General features: G+C 34.3%; 1 protein-coding gene and 1 long non-coding RNA gene across 2 annotated transcripts in view; one reads left to right on the top strand and one right to left on the bottom strand.

The window, feature by feature from the left end:
- Positions 1 to 820: 820 nt before the first annotated feature.
- Positions 821 to 15,468, bottom strand: part of THNSL2 (threonine synthase like 2) — a 70,779-nt gene continuing 56,131 nt past the window's right edge. Inside the window, exon 9 of the mRNA XM_053704286.1 lies at positions 821 to 1,389. Within this exon, the coding sequence (XP_053560261.1) occupies positions 1,176 to 1,389 (214 nt within the window). The 3' untranslated portion in view covers positions 821 to 1,175. The remainder of the gene's footprint in view (positions 1,390 to 15,468) is intronic.
- LOC128650378 (uncharacterized) lies at positions 10,999 to 11,758 on the top strand. The gene is made up of 3 exons (XR_008400747.1): positions 10,999 to 11,098; positions 11,190 to 11,237; positions 11,714 to 11,758. It is a non-coding gene; the product is annotated as an uncharacterized LOC128650378 (long non-coding RNA).

The raw sequence follows: 15,468 nt of genomic DNA, 5'->3' as shown, positions 1-15,468 counted from the left end.
CGATAGCAGCACTCGCACTGACATCCAGAAGTTAGATCTCCCTAAACCTTTGCTTGAGGGCTAAAAAAATATTTTCAACTTATAAAAAGAGCGTAAAAAAACCCTTGCTATTGACAATAGCGCTAATATTTTCACGCTACACTTGTCACTTTGCAAAACTACTTGAAAACCCCGGTGAGCATGTTATTTATTTTATTTCCCTCACTTGTCGTTAATTAGGACCAGATTGATTTCTATGCTGCTCTAGACATGTGCGATTAGTTTCGGATCGATTCGGAAATTCGGAAAATTCGACGATTCGGATCGAACAAAATTTCCGAATTAAAATACTGCCGAATTTACCGAATAAATCCGAATTACTTCAGATTTATTCGGTAAATTTGGATGGCTATGGATTACACTAGTATTGTACAGTATAAATCTAATCCCACCTAACACTTACCGAAATTCCGAACCGAACTGAACCGAATCGAACCGAATTCAGCCGAATTTAGTACATAATATGATAATACTAGTCTAATATCCCACCTAACACTGTTTCGAACCGAATCGAACTGAATCCGAAACAAATCCGAACCGAATTTATTCGAATCCGAATGAATCCAAAACAAATCCGAATTTGAAATGCTCCGAACCGAACCAAATTTTTTTCGCCATGCACATGTCTATGCTGCTCTAAGCAATTACTGTCTAGTATGTAGCTGGTTTAGGCAATCTGCAGCATTTGGAAAGAAACAAAGGTTAGTTCATTTGGTTATTGGTCTCTCTAGGAAATGTGGGGCAAGAACAAGTTTATACAAAAGCATACATAATAAAAGCATATTGCAAACATTTTCTTTACTACATGTAATTAAACATAACACAATTTCAAAATGTTTTATGTCCCTTATTATTATTGTACTGTAAAATGTTATCCCCTTTACTTATCCATTGTACCTTCTGGAGTGTATTAATCTATTTATAAAACAGACAGTAAAACAGATGCTGGTAACTTCAAGCTTGATGTATTAAACCAACATGTACCATTTTTGGTTGAAAATGGGAGTTCCAATTGGCATGGTAAAATATAATTAGTAATGCTATAGCTGATCTACTTATATAAACAGTGACTCTGTTATTCTTGCATTACACCACAACACTGCTTGAGATCACTTCACCCATAGAAAAATCCATCTTTATTTCACACAAGGTGATTTTTTTTGTTGGTCAATTTCTTCTATCTTGTCTCGCAGTATCTTTTCCCAGTTGTCCTTCCTGCTCAGTGGTACTGAGTGAGTCTCCTTCTGCAGTAAAGCTTCTATATCTGGAGGAATATCCAGAGTGAGGTTAGCACGCAAGATGACATCCTGGAACTTAGCTGCTGAAGCTGGCGCCAAACAGCATCTTAGACTATGGGAAAAAGAAGAAAAGGGCTTATGAACTGAGTATCTCTGACTATAGGTTCTACTGGGGAATTATCTATTCATTGTCTTATGGATTATTATTTAACTGCTGGATTAATACAACCAATTTTAAATATGACAAGTAATTATTTCAAGAGCTCCTTAAAGACTATACTGTTCAGGGATGCATACAATATATTATAATCTTCTCTAACCTTAGTTCCTCTCCTCTCTTTGTTATCCACTTGACCCCCATTGGCATGTAAGCCTACGAGCCCAGCAGCTTTGTAGATAACCTTTATGAGAGCTGATTTACAACAGTGCAACTCTTGGCAGGGCCTTCTACCAGTTAGTCTCCTATAAATGCTTCCTTCCAAATCATATCTATGTTTATAGGGCTGCAGAATATGTTGGTGCTCTACAAATAACTGATAATAATAATTATTATTTCTATAAAGTATTACTCTTATGCGGTTATAGTATAAGGTATATTGAGGGTGTACACTCTTAAAAAAGCCATGTGGGCATGGCGAAACGTACGTCGGGAAAACACGATTTCAGCGACGTCCCAGTGAAGGGCATTCTCTATACATGAACTTGTTACTAAATGGAAACATTGTTTGGTATAACAATCTGTTACCATCCTCCTTAGAGACTTTGGATACAAACTTGGTTGTTTCATTATTTCTTTGTAGCCCTAAGTGATATACGATCCTGATATTCATTTCATGTTTAAAATGTTTTTATACTTTTAATAAATCGAGTTTTTTAGTAAAGTGGTTCCAGATCCTTGATCCAAAGTGGCTTTACCTGATAGCCTATATCAAGTCTGCTATTACATTGGGGCTGAATAATAGCTCCTGAAAATTGTGAGTACAAATCTACCTAACTAAACTGTATCTATTATACGCAGTATCACACTATATTTTGAGACACGGTCACAGATTCCGGCAGAGGCAATCCACTAAACACTGGGAAGAGCTAAGCCTGACAGCCTTGTGATTTAGGTCTGTACAGTACATAGCTCAAGGTTATGTCAGTACCAAATTGACACATTGTTTTCCCACTGAATTGTGTTACAATATTGCACTATATTATGTTTCTTTTTCTTTGAGATATTGGAAACTCATATGTTGTTTGATTCACTATATCCTTTTTTTCATCACATTTATTATTATATTGGTGTGTACATTAGCCTAAGGCAGGTAAGTCTGAGCCTAGGACAGCAGTATTTAAAGGGGCATTAAATAGTTATATGACGCAATGTCTTCCCACTAAGAAGCTCTTTAATTGTTTTATTTTTTTTTATTAAAAATTAATGGGCTTTAAAAGGAACCATCGCAGCCAAAAATAAACTCTATATTGGGACAAGTGACCCCTTTTTTTAAAAAAGAGGTAATGCCCCTCTTTTAAATGAGAGGCCATATTCTCAAGTGGCTATTGGTGATCACCTAAAAGAACCATAGGCAAATGGAGAAATGTCAGGGGGTAGAGTATCCTTTATGTTGTCTCTATATTCTATCTTCCATATATTATTATTATTATTATCAGGTATTTGTAGAGTGCCAACAGATTCTGCAGCTCTATAAACATAGGCGGTAAACAAGGTAACATTTATAGGGGGTCAAATGGGTAGAGGTTCCTGCCGAGAGTTGCACTGTTGTAATCGCCTCTTTTGCAGGTGATCTACAAACAGCTGGGCTCATAGGCTTACATGCTAAGGGGTTCAAGGGGAAAGCAGTGAAGTTAGGAAAGGTTAGTGTAGGTTGTATGCATCCCTGAACAGTAGAGTCTTTAGGGAGCGCTTGAAGCTTTCAAAACTAGGGGAGAGTCTTGTGGAGCAAGGCAGAGAGTTCCACAAGATGGGAGCCAGTCTGGAGATTTCTTGTAAACGGGAATATGAGAAGGTAACAAGAGAGGAGGAGAGTAGGAGATCATTGGCAGAGTGAAGGGGTCGGGAGGGAGAGTATCTGGAGACAAGGTCTGATATGTAGGGGGAAGCAGTGCAGTTGAGACTTTGTATGTCAGAGTGGGAATTTTGTGTTTAAGCCTGGAGGCAAGAGGAAGCCAGTGAAGGGATTGGCAGAGAGGTGCAGCAGATGAAGAGCAACGTGTAAGGAAGATGAGCCTGGCAGAGGCATTCATTATGGATTGTAAAGGAGTTAGGCGGCAGCTAGGGAGATCAGAGAGGATAGAGTTGCAGTAATCGAGGCGGGAAAGAATGAGAGAGTGGATTAGAATCTTAGTTGTGTCTTGTGAAAGGAAATGTCTAATTTTAGAGATGTTTTAAAGGTGGAAGTGGCAGGCTGTAGCCAAGGACTAAATGTGAGGAGTGAAAGAAAGATCTGAGTCAAGTGTGACCCAAAGACATCGAGCATGTGGGGTAGGGGTAATGATGGAGTTATCGACCATTGTAGAGAAGTTGGAGGTGGAGATTTTTGAAGAAAGGGGAAAATAAGGAGCTCAGATTTGGAGAAATTTAGTTTAAGGTAGTGAGAGGACATCCAAGAGGAGATATGAGAAAGACAGTTAGTGACATGGGTTTGCAAGGAAGAAGATAGGTCTGGTGCAGAGAGGTACATTTGGGTGTCATCGGCATACAAATGGTATTAAAACCCATGGGACTTTGTTAAGGAACCTAAAGATGATGTGTAGATTGAGAAGAAAAGGGGACCAAGGACAGAGCCTTGCGGTACCCCAACAGAAAGTGGTAACGGGGCAGAGGATGCCCCAGAGAAGGCTACACTAAAGGTACAGTAAGACAGATAGGAAAAGAACCACAAGAGAGCTGTGTTGCAAATGCCGAAGGATTGGAGGGTTTGGAGCAAAATAGGGTGGTTGACAGTATCAGAGGCTGCAGACAAATCAAGGAGGATAAGCAGGGAAAAGTGGCCTTTGGATTTTGCTGTAAGTAGGTTGTTGGTAACCTTAACAATTGCTGTATCAGTGGAGTGGTGGGGGCAAAATCCAGATTGCAGTGGGTCAAGGAGGGAGTTTAGTGTAAGGAAATGGGAAATACGTTCATATACTAGCTTTTCGAGAAGCTTCAAGTCAAGAGAGAGTAGTGAAATAGCGCGGTAGTTGGATGGGGATGTTGGGTCAAGCAAAGGTTTTTTGAGGATAGGTGTGACCAGTGCATTTTTAAGAGATAAGGGAAATATACCTGTGCAGAGGGAGAGGTTGGAGATGTCTGTGAGTATAGGGGTAAGGGTAGAAGAGAGGGTGGGGAGTAGCTGTGAGGGGATGGGGTCGAGGGGACAGGTAGTTAGGTGAGAGGATAGTATAAGGGCAGTGTCAGGGATTTGGCTTGCTTGCTCTGTACCTTTAATTATCTGCCATGAGTCATCAAGCCCTGCCTACCAAGGTGATAAATCAGCTCTGTGTACAACGATCAGTGCTTAGTATTTTGTTAGCTAAACAGTATAGCAGCAGCACCACTGAGCTTTATTACTAAACCTCTACTTGATTTATTGCCTAAATCTACAACGTGTGAACTTTCTAACTAACTCTGGTTTTGGAAAACTTTGCAACATTGTTTCCATTGAAGGGATTCAGTTTGTTTCAACCACGCTGAGCTATTTCAGCTACTACCAGGAGACAGCTGATTGAACTGTGACTTTCTAACCTCTTTCTCTGCAATCAACCATTAACTCCTGCTTCACAACCTCACTGTATATATTTGCACCGCAATGTTATTTGACCTTTGGAAGGTTATCTCAGATCCGTAGAAGCCGATTCAGCCATCTGGAGAACTCCTCCCTCAAATTCCTTGCACTCTCAGCAGCCTGTCATTTTTTCTCTGCAGCAGTGAAAAGAGCACAGAAGCATTCAGGGTAAAAGTAGCATCACTCATTCTGTCCTGAATTTCTTAGTTAACATATTTGTGCTCTGACCTCAGTCACCTGAAGCTTGTATAAAACCCTGCTGTGTGTTAATTCCTGCTTACAAGGAATTTCTATTAGCTTTACCTCTCAGCTAAACTTTGCATTTACTAATAATATCATACAAGTGAATCTTCTCAGACACTGATAACTTTACAGAGACATTCTCTCAGTAGCATACTGTCTTTTACATCATTGGTTTCTTAGAATAAATTCACTCTCACAATCCTGATTGTACTTCAACATCTCTGTGCAATCACATACTGAAGTGATACAAGTCAAACACTTTGTGTAATATCATTTTCAGTCAATATCTGCAGTTGAGCTTCGAACAGAAATCCTATTCCATTTCATAGGATTTCGAAGACGTCTTTAGCAAGACCGAAGCAGACTGTCTACCACCACATCGTCCATACGACTGCCCTATCCAGTTACAACCAGGTGCCACTATTCCCGTTGGACATGTTTACCCTCTCAGCCAACCTGAATTGGAACATCTCAAGACCTACTTGGAGGAGAATTTGAAAAAAGGTTTTATCAGGGTATCCACTTCTCCAGCAGGTGCGGGTATGTTCTTTGTGAAGAACAAAGATGATTCTCTCCGTCCCATAATTGACTATAGGGAGCTCAATAAAAGAACTATAAAGAACCGCTACCCTTTACCATTGATACTAGAGATGATAGAACGACTGTCTGATGCAACCATTTATACCAAACTTGATCTCAGAGGGGCATACAATCTGGTTCGTATTCGTGAGGGAGACGAATGGCTTACTGCTTTTCGGACGAGATATGGCTTATTTGAATACCTGGTAATGCCATTTGGGCTATGCAATGCCCCTGCCACCTTCCAACATTTTGTCAATGACATTTTCCGGGACTTGCTTGATATCTGTTTAGTAGTCTATCTTGATGACATCCTTATATACTCCAAAACACTAGAAGAACACGAGAAGCATGTCCGGTGGGTCCTCTCCAGACTACGAGTACATAAACTGTACGCAAAATTGGAAAAATGTAAATTTCATTGTAACCGTATATCCTTTCTGGGGTATGAGATCTCTCCAACTGGTATTAGTATGCAACATAAAAAAGTAGAGACCGTTTTGGATTGGCCTGAACCGACTACTAAAAAGGAGCTACAGAGATTCCTTGGTTTCTCAAACTATTACCGGAAGTTTATCAAAGATTTCTCTAAAGTAGCTAAACCCCTCACACAACTCACCAGTGCATCAAAGCCTTTCTCCTGGACCAAGGAAGCTTCTTCAGCTTTTAACTTCCTAAAGTTCAGCTTTTCTACAGCTCCCATTTTACGTTTTCCTAATCCGGATATTCAATTTATACTTGAAGTCGATTCCTCTGATTTCGCCATCGGAGCTGTTCTTTCACAAAGACAATCCGTTACTGAACCCCTCCATCCGGTATCGTTCTATTCAAAGATTATGACTTCAGCTGAAATGAACTACAGTATAGGTGACAAGGAACTTCTGGCCATCCGAAGAGCACTTGAGAACTGGAGACATCTTTTGGAAGGAGCAAAATACCCCATAACTATATATACGGATCATAAAAATCTCCAATACTTGCAGAACAACAAAACCTTATCAGCAAGACAGGTTCGATGGTGTCTCTTCTTTGCCAGATTCGATTTCCATATAATTTATCGTCCCGCTAGCAAAAATGTGAAGGCTGACGCTTTATCAAGGTTATATACAAAACCTCCACAGATGAACCAGTCAACTCCTATAATACCCTCTGATCGATTCATTGGATTCACCTCAAAACTCCTAACCGATATAAAAAGATCTACACTGGATGACAAAGAGATACCCCAAACCCACTTAACGGAGAAAGATGGTATTTACTACCACAACAATCAGATTTATATACCGTACAGCCTAAGATCTTTACTTCTAAAATACCATCATGATTCCCCAATGTCAGGACATCCAGGGGTAAATAGCACGATAGAACTCCTACAAAGGAATTACTGGTGGCCTAAAATGAAACAAACGGTTCAGAAATACATAAAATCCTGCATAGTATGCACCACTGCAAAATCAGAAAGACACCGACCATACGGCCTCCTCATGCCACTCCCAATAGCAAACAGACCATGGGAACAAGTCTCGATGGATTTTATCGTTGAGTTACCATCATCTCAAAGACATAATACTATTTTGGTTGTAGTTGATACCTTCACCAAAATGGGACATTTCATTCCCTTTCAAAAACTGCCTACTTCCTCAGAAACTGCCAAACTTTTCTTAGACAATGTTGTAAGATTACATGGAACACCAAAACGGATCATCAGTGATAGAGGTACCCAATTTACCTCTCGCTTCTGGACAAAACTTTGCATGCTATTAAAGATTGACCACCGATACAGCACCTCTTTCCACCCTCAGACCAACGGTCAAACCGAGAGGGTAAATCAGTGGTTGGAGGAATATCTACGTTGTTTTTGTAGTCAACAGCAGAATCAGTGGTTAGAATTTCTACCCATGGCAGAATATGCCTACAATAGCTTAACAAACTCTTCCATCAAAACTTCACCGTTTTATGCAAACTATGGTTATCATCCATCATTTTTTCTAAACTCTTGCAAGCGACTCTCCACCTTTGGAAGATTTCAGTAGAAAGTTAACCGACAATTTCTCCAGGATCAAACAAAACATCCAAAAAGCACAAGACAACCATAAACGGTTTTATGATCTAAGGAGAAGAACTCCTCCACGTTATTCTGTGGGCGATAAGGTCTGGCTCTCTACTAAGAATCTACGGCTACAAGTACCTTCTAAAAAATTCACTCATCGATACATTGGACCTTTTCCAATCCTTAAAGTGATTAATGATAAAGCAATCACTTTGGAACTACCCCCAACCTTACGGGTACATCCAACGTTCCACGTTTCTCTCGTAAAACCTTACCTATTCACTAGGGTAACTGATCCTGTTCTTCCACCTATCTTATCTAGTGGTGATACTGAGGATTACGAAGTGGAATCAATACTGGATTCACGTTGGCGTGCATCTAATCTGGAATATCTAATCAGATGGAAAAATTACCCCCCTGAAGACGATTCGTGGGAACCAGCTTCTAACATCACTGCACCCAGACTCATTTCGCTATTTCATCGCCGTAATCCTGAAAGACCTAAGCCTCGAGCTGTGGGACAGCTCGCTTGAGGAGGGGGTAATGTCAGGGATTTGGCTTGCTTGCTCTGTACCTTTAATTATCTGCCATGAGTCATCAAGCCCTGCCTACCAAGGTGATAAATCAGCTGTGTGTACAACGATCAGTGCTTAGTATTTTGTTAGCTAAACAGTATAGCAGCAGCACCACTGAGCTTTATTACTAAACCTCTACTTGATTTATTGCCTAAATCTACAACGTGTGAACTTTCTAACTAACTCTGGGTTTGGAAAACTTTGCAACATTGTTTCCATTGAAGGGATTCAGTTTGTTTCAACCACGCTGAGCTATTTCAGCTACTACCAGGAGACAGCTGATTGAACTGTGACTTTCTAACCTCTTTCTCTGCAATCAACCATTAACTCCTGCTTCACAACCTCACTGTATATATTTGCACCGCAATGTTATTTGACCTTTGGAAGGTTATCTCAGATCCGTAGAAGCAGATTCAGCCATCTGGAGAACTCCTCCCTCAAATTCCTTGCACTCTCAGCAGCCTGTCATTTTTTCTCTGCAGCAGTGAAAAGAGCACAGAAGCATTCAGGGTAAAAGTAGCATCACTCATTCTGTCCTGAATTTCTTAGTTAACATATTTGTGCTCTGACCTCAGTCACCTGAAGCTTGTATAAAACCCTGCTGTGTGTTAATTCCTGCTTACAAGGAATTTGAATTAGCTTTACCTCTCAGCTAAACTTTGCATTTACTAATAATATCATACAAGTGAATCTTCTCAGACACTGATAACTTTACAGAGACATTCTCTCAGTAGCATACTGTCTTTTACATCATTGGTTTCTTAGAATAAATTCACTCTCACAATCCTGATTGTACTTCAACATCTCTGTGCAATCACATACTGAAGTGATACAAGTCAAACACTTTGTGTAAACACTTTGTGTAATATCATTTTCAGTCAATGGGCGAAATTTATTACTATGTAAATTATCACGCAATTACGATCGGCAATTATAACGCCATCATTCGCACACTCCGTATTAACTTGACTAGTACTTATTTATCAAATTTCAATCCGTACTTATTCGCGTCATATTTGAAGCGAATATCATCGTATCTATGATAAATATCACTCCCTAATTGTTCTAATTTATGAAGCATTCAATATGATAAAGCGAACAACTTAGTGGACGTTACTTACATGTGATATTAAAATGAATCTAAGACGTCATTACGGCGCGAATGTTAGCATACGCCTATTACTTTATTAGTCAGATTAATCTTTATTGCGACAAGATGGCAGCGATTGAAGCTGGAAGAACCAAAAGTGGACGTAATGTCCAATTTACTTTAGAACAAAATGAAGTTCTAGTAGAGAGTGTATTAGAGCATTATGATGTTCTTCTCGGCCATAAGCAGCGTGTTACCACACATAGCAGAAAAAAGTTTTTGTGGGAAGAGATTAGTCGCGCTGTTTCAGCAGTATCACGTTTTCCCAAAAATGTTGATAGTTGCAAAAAGCGTTTCTCTGACATTAAAAGAATCACAAAGTCAAAATATGCCAAAGAAAAAAAAGCAGCTAGGGCTACCGGCGGTGGCCCAGCAATGGATTCCGATCTTCTCAACTATGAACGACGTGTATTGTCTCGATTGGGGAACGAAATAGTAGATGGTCTTGATGTGCCTTGTGATTCCGATGATTTTCCAGGTTTGTATACAAATTACATGTTCAAACAGCGTATCTATAGACGCACAACAGTGATATGTGATACTGAATTATTGACCTTGTTAGTTTATAATTTCTTACTTATTTTAAAGTAAGATTAGGATAAATTACATTTACTTATATTCATGTGCACTTCAAATCATGGAGTATGGATTCACAAGTATACATCTTTCATACGTTGCAGGCTTTTTTAAGTTCCAAAAAGGCCATAAATATTATGATGAAAATAAATAGACACTCAACCCTAAAAATTTATTTTCTGATTCATATACTATGTAATTGTAAACAAGTATAATTTACAAACATTATACATTTTTCTTCATTCTCTTGCTATCTTGATTTTAAAATGAAGGTCTCTAAGCTAAGCCGACAGACCATTTTTTTTTCAGACCATGGACAGCAATTGTTAATTGTTTCTGTCCAATCAGCAAATACAATTTTACTTTTTCAACAAAAATGGTCCTGTTTCTAAAATTACAATTTTCCTTTTCGAATCAATATACCAAGATAATTGTCTATAACTTTTGACACTCATGAGCTAACAACCTATATTGTTAAAAAACAGAAAATAAGGCCTTATAAATTAGTCTATGAACCTCCTAGGTTTATCTTTAAAATAAGAATCACAAGAGAATTAATAAAAAATTTAACAAAAAATAAGTTTTCAGAAATTATATTCTCAATCTGAAACATGAAATATTATTTTTGAGTAAAATGTCCCTCTAACACATATATGTATTCTTTTTAACTATTATAGCACAACCTTCTAGCCAATCTTCTCTACAAGCTACAGAGTCAATTGAGGAATTAGCTTCTACAAGCCAAATGAGGCCTACAGAAAATGTTTGTCAAAGAACCCTTTCGTCATCTTCGATAACAACACATAGTTTAGGATCAGCGGATACATTGCCTGATATTCCCTGCAGTACACCCGTTGACAATGCCAGAAATTCGAGAGGTATTTTTTTTTTAAATTGTATTGTTGTATTTTTTTTCTTGTTAACAAATTAAAAGAACCCTAAAAAATAAATGTTATTTTTTATTTTCAGAAGTCATGAATATCTTCAATCAAATTATATCCGGAGGTATAGAAGAAGGTAATTATATAGCTTTATGTACATTTATTCTATTGTTGGCAAAATTTAAAGATATTTTTGTCCTTATTTAACTTTAATGTAGTATCATGTTTTGTAATGTGAAAAAAGATATGTTCCATGGTAAATCAATCTGCATATCAAATATCTTATTTTCAGTAATTGATTTTCCTGAAATGGCAGAGAACATTCACAATCGTTATTGATGTACTAATTTTCTTTTTGAAAAAATGATAATCAAATACAAATCTTACATTTTTAGAAATTGATTTGAAAATCAAAATTATTTTTTTTTTCCAAATAAAATTGAGTAAGATCTGTATTGGCTATCTTTTAATAAAAATGAATATATATATATATATATTTTTAATTTTAAATATTTTAGAATGTTTTTATTGTCAAATTTATATGTAAAACATAAATTACATACATATATTCGATGTTTTATCTATATATTTATTTTCTATATTTATTTGTAGGTAACGAAGAAGAAAACACACAAGATGATATTAGTAGTGGGGAAATAATACTAAGGACTGTAGACCCTTTAGAAGAAGATTCACAAATGACTATAATTGAAGAGTCCTTGTCAGGGACAAATACATCTGCCCAATCAAGGTCCCATCAACAACCAGAGTCTACAATGTCTACACCAATACCTGAAATTGAAAATGCTGCTAATATAGCTAATAATCCAATTGAAGCTGCCCCTGAGACAGACGCATTACAGGAGATGGTGGGAATAGCACGCAATTTTAGGGATGAACAAAACAAAGTAATTGAGATGTTTGGAAATTTTTTAAAGGATAGGATAAGAATAGAGGAGCAAAAAATAGAAATTGAAAGGGAAAGAAATTAGATATTTAGAGCTGGTTTTGAAAATTTAAGTAAATGCGTAGAATCAATATCAAACTTATTCTCCGCATCATCATCACCAAACCCACAATTTCAAGAATAGCCATAATTTTACATTGCTATTTAAATTTTATAATAATAATGTTTGAATATAGTTTATTCTGTTCTCATTTAAATTGTTATAAACAAGTTATTTATTTAAATATAGAAATCTAATAATTTAAAAAAAAATTATAATATATATATATATATATTGATACATACATACATATGTTTCTTTAGATAAATATATTTATATCACTCTCTATATATATATTTATATATATTTAGATTCAATATAATTATATATAATTTACAATCCAAATATGTATGTCTATATATATAAATATATCAAAATTATCTCTCTCTCAATGTCTATATATAAATTATAATTGTATATATATATATATATATATATATATATATATCTATATATATATATATATATAGTGAGACAGAGAGAGAGTGAGTTATATACATAAACATAGATTGCAAGGTTTGTATATGTTGTATTTGTTTGTACATAATCAACCAAAACTATTAATATTTTAATAGTATTGATTGATAGAGTCATGGATAAAAAAAAAAAATATATATATATATATATATATATATATATAACAATTACAATTATTACTTATTACAATGAGTTATTTTATATATAAAATATATATATATATATATATATTGATGAATATATATATATATAATTTTTATATATATATATATATATATATATAGATAGATTGATAGATAGATAGATAGATAGATAGAAAAAGAGATCTTTGATCAATATATATATATATATATATATATATATAGTTAGGTAACTATACATATATATATATATATTTATTTAGATATTTTTAGTTCATTAATATAAATATAAATATTATTCAGTGTGTGTGTATATAGATATATATATATATAGAGAGAACAATATATACATACATATATATATATATATATATAATTTTCAAGATATATGCTAATGTGATCAATAATATATATGTTGGTCTTGAAATAATAAAACAAAATTATAAATTAATATATTGATCACTATGCATTATAATCGTTGTTTGAATACAAGTTGTAGAACTTATAACATTTGAACTACTAAGCCAAAAAATATATGTGAACGCTATTAAAAAAAAAGATTAGAACGGTTGAAACAAAATATTTATTTTTTCTTTAATAATTAGTTTTAATCACTAATTTTTATCAAAATATTCAAAATTACTGAACATCAATAAGTCATATTTAAAAAATAAAAATGACATATATAATAGTCTTGACATAGAATATTAATAGAACATTCACAAATTATAATAAAGTAAAATTATTATTTTTTCAATCAACATTTTTCTAGTATTGAAATCATTTTATCAATCTCCTTGTTCATCTTCAATAATTTTTTCTTAAATTTTTTTAGTTTTTTTACAAAACTATTTTTGGTTGTTGTATCTTGCTTTTTTTCAGGCACGGCTGTAATATAAGGAAGATAAATAAGAACAAATCAAAATTATTAATTTATATTGAAGAAAATGAATGGAATTAGAATTTAGAGATATACACATTTTGATGTATTTCGATTTTATAACATCTTTATCAACTAAAGAAAATTACTTATCTTTACTCTATTTTTATACAGTGAAAAAATGTATAATTAGATTGACACTCACATTCACTAGATCCAATTCCATCAATGACATTTTCCTGATCATTTTCAGCTGTCAAAGTTACTTCACATTCATATTGATTATCCATATCAGTAGTTAATGGATCTTGAATTTCTGTGTTCAGATCATTATTTTCCATTAAAGTTATAGGAAGTGGAGGAGATTGTGCATTACTGTTTGGGGTAAAAGCCATTATTGGTCTCAGGTATCGTGGAGCACTCTTATTCTTTTCCTTTCTTCTTTTGGTATCTGTAATCACATTTCCATTAATGAATAAAATCAGAATAAATAAATATTTTGAACAAAGATTAATAAGAAAAGATAGAATGAGATAGAGCTCTCTCTCTATATATATATATATATATATAAATATATATATATATATATATATATTTATATATATATATATATATATATTTATAATAATTATTATTTTTTGGAGTTGAATCTATTTTTCAATTATATTATTTATATCTATCTAAACTTTACTATTTATATATAAAGATAAATCTCTTGAACTCTTTTATCTTTCTCTATCTCTTATCATTCTTTCTATTTCATATTTCTAGATTTATCATTTATTTGATATCATTTTGTTTATTTATATCTATCTTTGTATCTCTCTATATTTTTCTTTTCATATCTCAACATTTACAAGTCTATATCTATCTATATCTATCTCTATCTATCTTTGTATTTCTCTCTCTCCCTCTCTCTTTCTCTCTCTCTATCTCTCTCTTTTGCTAGCTCTATCTCTCACTTTCTCTCCTATTTCTTATTATTTATATTTCTAATTGTAAATATTTTTATCTATTTATTTCTCTCTCTCTCCCCCTCGCACTATATTTCTCTCTATCTCTCTCTTCCAATATTGCTTTCTATTTCTGTCACTGTTATTATAAATATTATTTTTAACAAAGTAATTTTATTACTTTCTATATGTGTCTCTCTTTCTCTTTTTTCTATTAATTGAACTCTCTTAATCTGTCCTATTTCTTTGTATTTCTTTATTAATTTAGTTTACTCTTTAAAAACTATATTCTCTATCTATAACTTTGTATCTTTTTTTTCTGGGACTTAATTTTTCATTGTGTTTTTAACTCTAGATGTATAGTTTTCTATATCTATTTCTGTTTATCGCTATCAATTTGTAATTCAAATCTCTATAGCTCTTTCTATTTCTCTTTGATTAAATTAACAACCATTAAGTCTATCACTATTTATCCCTTTATCTTTAGATCTATATTTTTCTATATTCTTTTTCTTTATATTTTTAGATCTATCTTTTTATCTCTCATTATAGTTCTATATATTGATTATTATTTATATATAGTATATCTGTCTATATCTATAAAGTTCTATCACTTTATTTATATCTATCTTTAAAATTATCATAATGCGTCAGAACAAACGCATAACATTATTTAACTAAACCGTTTTAAACGTAGAAATTGAATCAAAATACAATATCTATTAGAAATAGTGTATGTAGTCAACACTTACAAACTCTAATGAGACTTCTAATCCTAGTATGGTACTCCTTTTCACGTCTACGTAGATCCGAATAGCGTTGAAGGCACTGTCTTCTTGTTCTTTTTATTCCCGATACCCGATACATCCTGCGTATTATCTCATAAACAAGATAATCGCGTTGATCTTGT

This window comes from Bombina bombina, chromosome 2, assembly GCF_027579735.1.
Source record: "Bombina bombina isolate aBomBom1 chromosome 2, aBomBom1.pri, whole genome shotgun sequence".
NCBI classification, from domain to species: domain Eukaryota; kingdom Metazoa; phylum Chordata; class Amphibia; order Anura; family Bombinatoridae; genus Bombina; species Bombina bombina.
This window is presented reverse-complemented; position numbering and strand designations above follow the sequence as displayed.